Source organism: Petaurus breviceps, unplaced genomic scaffold, assembly GCF_028583685.1.
Source record: "Petaurus breviceps papuanus isolate PSGF00001 unplaced genomic scaffold, PetGlider_PUasm1.0 90977, whole genome shotgun sequence".
Lineage (NCBI taxonomy): Eukaryota > Metazoa > Chordata > Mammalia > Diprotodontia > Petauridae > Petaurus > Petaurus breviceps.
In genome coordinates, this window is record NW_027187391.1 from 34,102,462 (window position 1) to 34,107,287 (window position 4,826).

The following is a 4,826-nucleotide window of genomic DNA, read 5'->3' on the forward strand; positions in this document are numbered from 1 at the left end:
AAAAGGGGTCCCTTCCCCCCTTTTCTTGATATCCCCAATGCTTAGCACTGTGATTGTTGCATGGTAATTTATTTTTGTTGTTCAGTCATTTTTACTCGTATCCAACTCTTCTTGACCACATTTGAGATTTTCTTGGCAAAGATACTAGAATGGTTTTCTAGTTCATTTTACTTATGAAGGAACTGAAACAAACAGGGTTAAGTGACTTGTCTAGGGTCATACAGCTAGTAAGTGTATGAAATGGGGTTTGAACCCAGGAAGATGAGTCTTCCTGGTGACTCCAGCACTCTATCCACTGTGCCACTTAACTGCCTTGCATGGTATTTAATTAGTTTCAATTGACTGAATTCAAACGTTTTCCTAATTACCCTGTGTGGTATATAGCACAAGTATTATTTTCACTCATTTTGAAGTCAAGTAAACTATATCCAAGGGAATTTAGGTGATTTGCTGAAGGTAGCACAGCTAGTAAATTTTAGAATCAGATTTTGAACCTCCAGCCCTGAATTTCCTAACCTGTAAAATAAAGGGGTAAGAGTAAATAACTTCTAGTATCCTTTTCAGCTTTAATGTTTTATGATTCAATGAAACACAAAGGTATCACCACCAAAAAGCAAATTATGGTAGAATTGCAAACCTGTTTATTAGCAAAATTAATACCAAACAAAAAAGGAAGTAGAAATAAGAAACAGCTTCTACATGTAGTTATGTTGTTCTACATATAACATTATGCTGTATCATAAAATTTTATATTGACAGAATTGGTAAGATCAAGTGAATCCACAAAACTTAGAAGAGGATTCACAAAATCCTTGCTGGATAGTTAAATATTACAGTCATCCTTCTGCTTGTTAACATACTTGTGTAATATACTGTAATATTGACTCTCAGGACTAAATGTATAGTGCAATGAAATCTTCTCCCAGTCTTTGCAATTTGGTATTCTGAAGTCTTTTGGCTGGGAGCCATCAAAGAAACATTTGACATTCTCTTCTGCCAATTCAGTAGCATGCTTCTTAGCTTCATTCATCAATATCTCTTCTTCCTTTTGACCATATTGTTTCCAGAACTTAAGATGAAGAAAATTAACTGGAGATCGGCATCTAGTGATGGACGTGAAAATCACAAGAGCAATCACAACAAGAGCTATCAGGGTCCAACCTGCCACCTGCAGGACATAAACCAAAATGACATCAGCTGGGTTACAATTTCATTTTAAAAGAAATAAAAAATTAATCCCTTCTGAAAAGTTTAATGTTCACAGGGATGGGGAATTTTTGCTGGAAAGAAACTTTATGAACAGAAGGATTGTGGTAAGATTTTTGGCCATATGTAACAGCTAACTTGATATCAGACAATTTATACAGGAGACAAGTCTTAGGAATTTAATACAGGTGGAATTACCTCTTGATGGAGCAAATAATTTAGACCATCAAAATTCAGCCTATCTTATCAGCCTAACTTTTGTTCCAGCCTATCTGGACAAATCAATGTTCTCTATACAAGACATTCTGTCTCTCACCTCTGTGCCTAGAATGTTCTTCCTCAGCTCTGCCTGCTGGAATCTCTACCAAGCCTTATAAATCTCACTCAAATTCCACCCTTCAACAAAACCATTCCTAATTCCCTATTCCAGGCTCAACTCATGTGTCATCTTCTGCAAGAGATCTTTCTGGATTCACTCAGTTGATAGTCTGCCCCCCTCCCCACAAATGCCTGGCATTTACTTTGAACAAATTATCTATTCGTATAAATATTGTTTCCCCTTTGAAGGTGTAAGCTCTGGCAGGACAAATCTGTGTTCCTCTCCAGCACTACAGTACCTGACACATAGCAAATCCTTAATAAATTATTCATATCTCCAGGAATGTCAGGGCACTGGGGGAAAGAACCCCAACCATACACCCTTAAAGGGAAGCTTCCTTCAAGTGCCAACTAGAATCCCACCTTATACAGGAAGCTTCCCCTAAACTGTCCTAATTCCATTGCTCTCTCTCTCTCTCTCTCTCTCTCTCTCTCTCTCTCAATGTCTCTCTCTTTTGGAAGGGATTTGGGCAATTGGGATTAAGTGACTTGCCCAAGGTCACACAGCTAGTAAGACTTTTCAGTATTCATCATTTCCTAATTATCCTTTATATAGCTTGCTTTGTACATAGTTGTTTACTTACTGTCTCCTCTATTAGACTGTGAGCTCCTTTAGGGCAGGGACTATCTTTTGCCTCTCTTGTATCCCCAGTGTTTAACACAATGACTGGCACATAGAAGTCACTTAGCAAATGTTAACTGGTAAATTACTTATTGGTTGAAAATGTAAATTCCATGTTTCTCACATTACAACCCAGACATTGCCCTACATAAAACATTAGTATTGCTCTTCCTGCTATTTCATGAGATCATTCTTTGTGTGTTGGAAGATTCTAGATATGAGAGAAAATAATTCTTTCATCTTTTTTGCAAAGAGAAATGAAAATTCACTTATTCACCAACCATTTATGCAGACTTATTGAATCAATAGCACTAATAAGCACTGAGGAAGTACACTACAAAGATTCGATTAGAGACTGGCTGTGTTCTCATGCAGCTCAGTCTAGTGAGGGAATAAAACACAAACACAAATGACTATAAGACACAAAAGAATACATGAAACATGAGTTTGAGGATAGGAAAACAAAGCTTGGGGGAAGGTTCCTTTCTGATAAAGAAATCATTCCGTTCATTCAATAAACATTTAATAAGCCCACAGTGTGCCAGGTAGCCTTCTTGAAAATGATGGCATTTGAGTTGGACTGTGTGAAAGGTTACAGATTCTAATTTCCATTTGCTAAACTACCTCCTTCCTCTCTTCTATCTTCCCATCTCCTCTCTCTCTCCAGCCCTTCCCCAACCCTAGCTTTTGTGACTAGGATCGCTCTACTTTCTTGTCACTGAGCTGAAACTATGAGGTGCCTGTACCTGGGAATGGGCCTTTAATTCCTTCAAGAGCTCCCGAATTTCCTCCGTCTTCCCTTTCTGGCAGGGCACCTTTGGCAGCTCCTTGGAACAACTGACCCCCCGATCGGGGCACAACAGCCGAGATACCCACGTGCTCCCACTGGCTGCACACTCGTAGTAATCTCCCCAGAGGAGCGCCACTGCGATCCAGGTGATGGGCGCCACGGCAGCGGCCAACGTGAAGTGACAGCAGGTCACCATCCCCGCGCACACGTCCTGGCCAGCTTCACTGAGTTCTTCTTGCCCTCCACCCCGCGCACAGCAACCTGTCATGAGCCACTTGGCCCGGGTGCTCAACAGGCAGCCCAGCAGGAAGAGGATCAGGGCCGGAACCAAGAGGAAGACAAGGGAATAGGGCAGGTTCCAGGTAGAGCTGCAGGGGCATTGGAACACTGCGTTGGAGAAGATGCTCTCCCCTCCAGCTGTCAGCAGGCTCAAGAAGCTATAGCCTAAAACAGTGTGGTATTTAATCAGCAGGTTCAACAGAAGCTTAAACTTCTCCATGGGCCTCCTTCCTTCTCTTGCCTTTCTTCTCCCCACTACTAGACCTGGCACCTACTGCCCCTGCTTAGTTTTCTCGGCTACTCTCTTTAGTAGGTCAAGGGAAGGCAAGGGAGGATCTAAACCGGAATGAGAAATAGAGAGAGGGATTTTCCAGTTTTTGTAATCTGTACATAGGGGAAGTGGATTATTACAGAAGTTTTAAAGTTTCACTTTCTTATATGGTAACCCAGTTTAAATTCACACTGACCCAAGAGAACAGAAGCAACCCTCTTATTGTCCCTTCTTTAATAGAGGTACAGACTACCCACTTTTTAAAAATGAGACGAAAAACACTGCAACTGAAGAAACTAGACCATTTGTTCTTCTAGAAAAGTGAAGATAATTTAGTATAAATAATCTTACCTGATGCTTCAGCTACTCCCGCATGATACTTTCCCCCCAATCACCATTACTTGACTTGAAAATCGAGGAACCAAGGCCTTCCAGAAGCATTGCTGGTTGCAATCAGTGACTCACTTCTACTTCTCCTGGGGGCCCGTGGCTGATTTGGGGCCCCATCTCCCTGCAGTCGAAGACCTGGGAAGGGCGGGAGTCAGGCGGTTGAGGCTGGGGTAGCCTTTTAGGATAACAAGGGTGAGAAGAAAGAAGCTGCTGCTACTACTACAGCTGGCAGCTGCCTAGGTACCTGCCATGGTGAGGTGAGGCTGAGGGCACTTTTAGCATTCCAGGTGCCCTCGGGGCAGGGGGGGATAGGGTCAGAGCAGGGTGCTGGGCTCAAGTGCTGCATTTTGAGGCTGCCATGGATCCCTCTTCATTTCTTGGGCTCAGTTCAGGTATCGTTTCCATGCTGCTGACATCAGCCCTTGGTAGCCCCGGTTGTAGCCTTCAATCTCCCCAGGGCTGGAAGGAGGGAGACAGGGAGGCCCTGCCTGCTGCTGGCTCCAGCTCCTTTCCCAAAGATGGGAGGAAGAAAGGGATCGAAAGGTTATTTGCTTACTAAAGGCCCACCTGGGGCATGGGGATTTCTCTCCTGTTCTCATCACCTGCCAGCTGTGTACTCACCTTGCTAAACCTCAGTAGCCTGATTTGTAAAATGAGTATCCATTTAAACCTCGAGATACCCTGCTAGGTGCTAGAGATACAAAAAAAAAAAAAGTGAATTGCTGCCCTCTGGGAGTTTCAGTTCTACCTGAGGAAGACAAAATAGGTTCAGAGATTTTAAACCAAAAGGGTCCTTAGAGGCCAGTGGACCCCTAACCCACACATTTTACCATTGAGGAAACTCTTAGACACTTGTGTTTTTACAAAGGTAAGTGGCAGGTCCAGCATTT

General features: G+C 42.7%; 1 protein-coding gene across 1 annotated transcript; it reads right to left on the reverse strand.

The window, feature by feature from the left end:
• Positions 1-618: 618 nt before the first annotated feature.
• Positions 619-3,597, reverse strand: LOC138153242 (calcium homeostasis modulator protein 6-like). The gene is made up of 2 exons (XM_069077375.1): positions 2,953-3,597; positions 619-1,168 (listed from the first exon to the last, which is right to left on the reverse strand). Exons 1-2 carry the CDS (start codon positions 3,493-3,495, stop codon positions 824-826), a joined length of 888 nt encoding a protein of 295 aa, XP_068933476.1. The 5' UTR covers positions 3,496-3,597; the 3' UTR covers positions 619-823.
• Between the last annotated feature and the right edge of the window lie 1,229 nt (positions 3,598-4,826).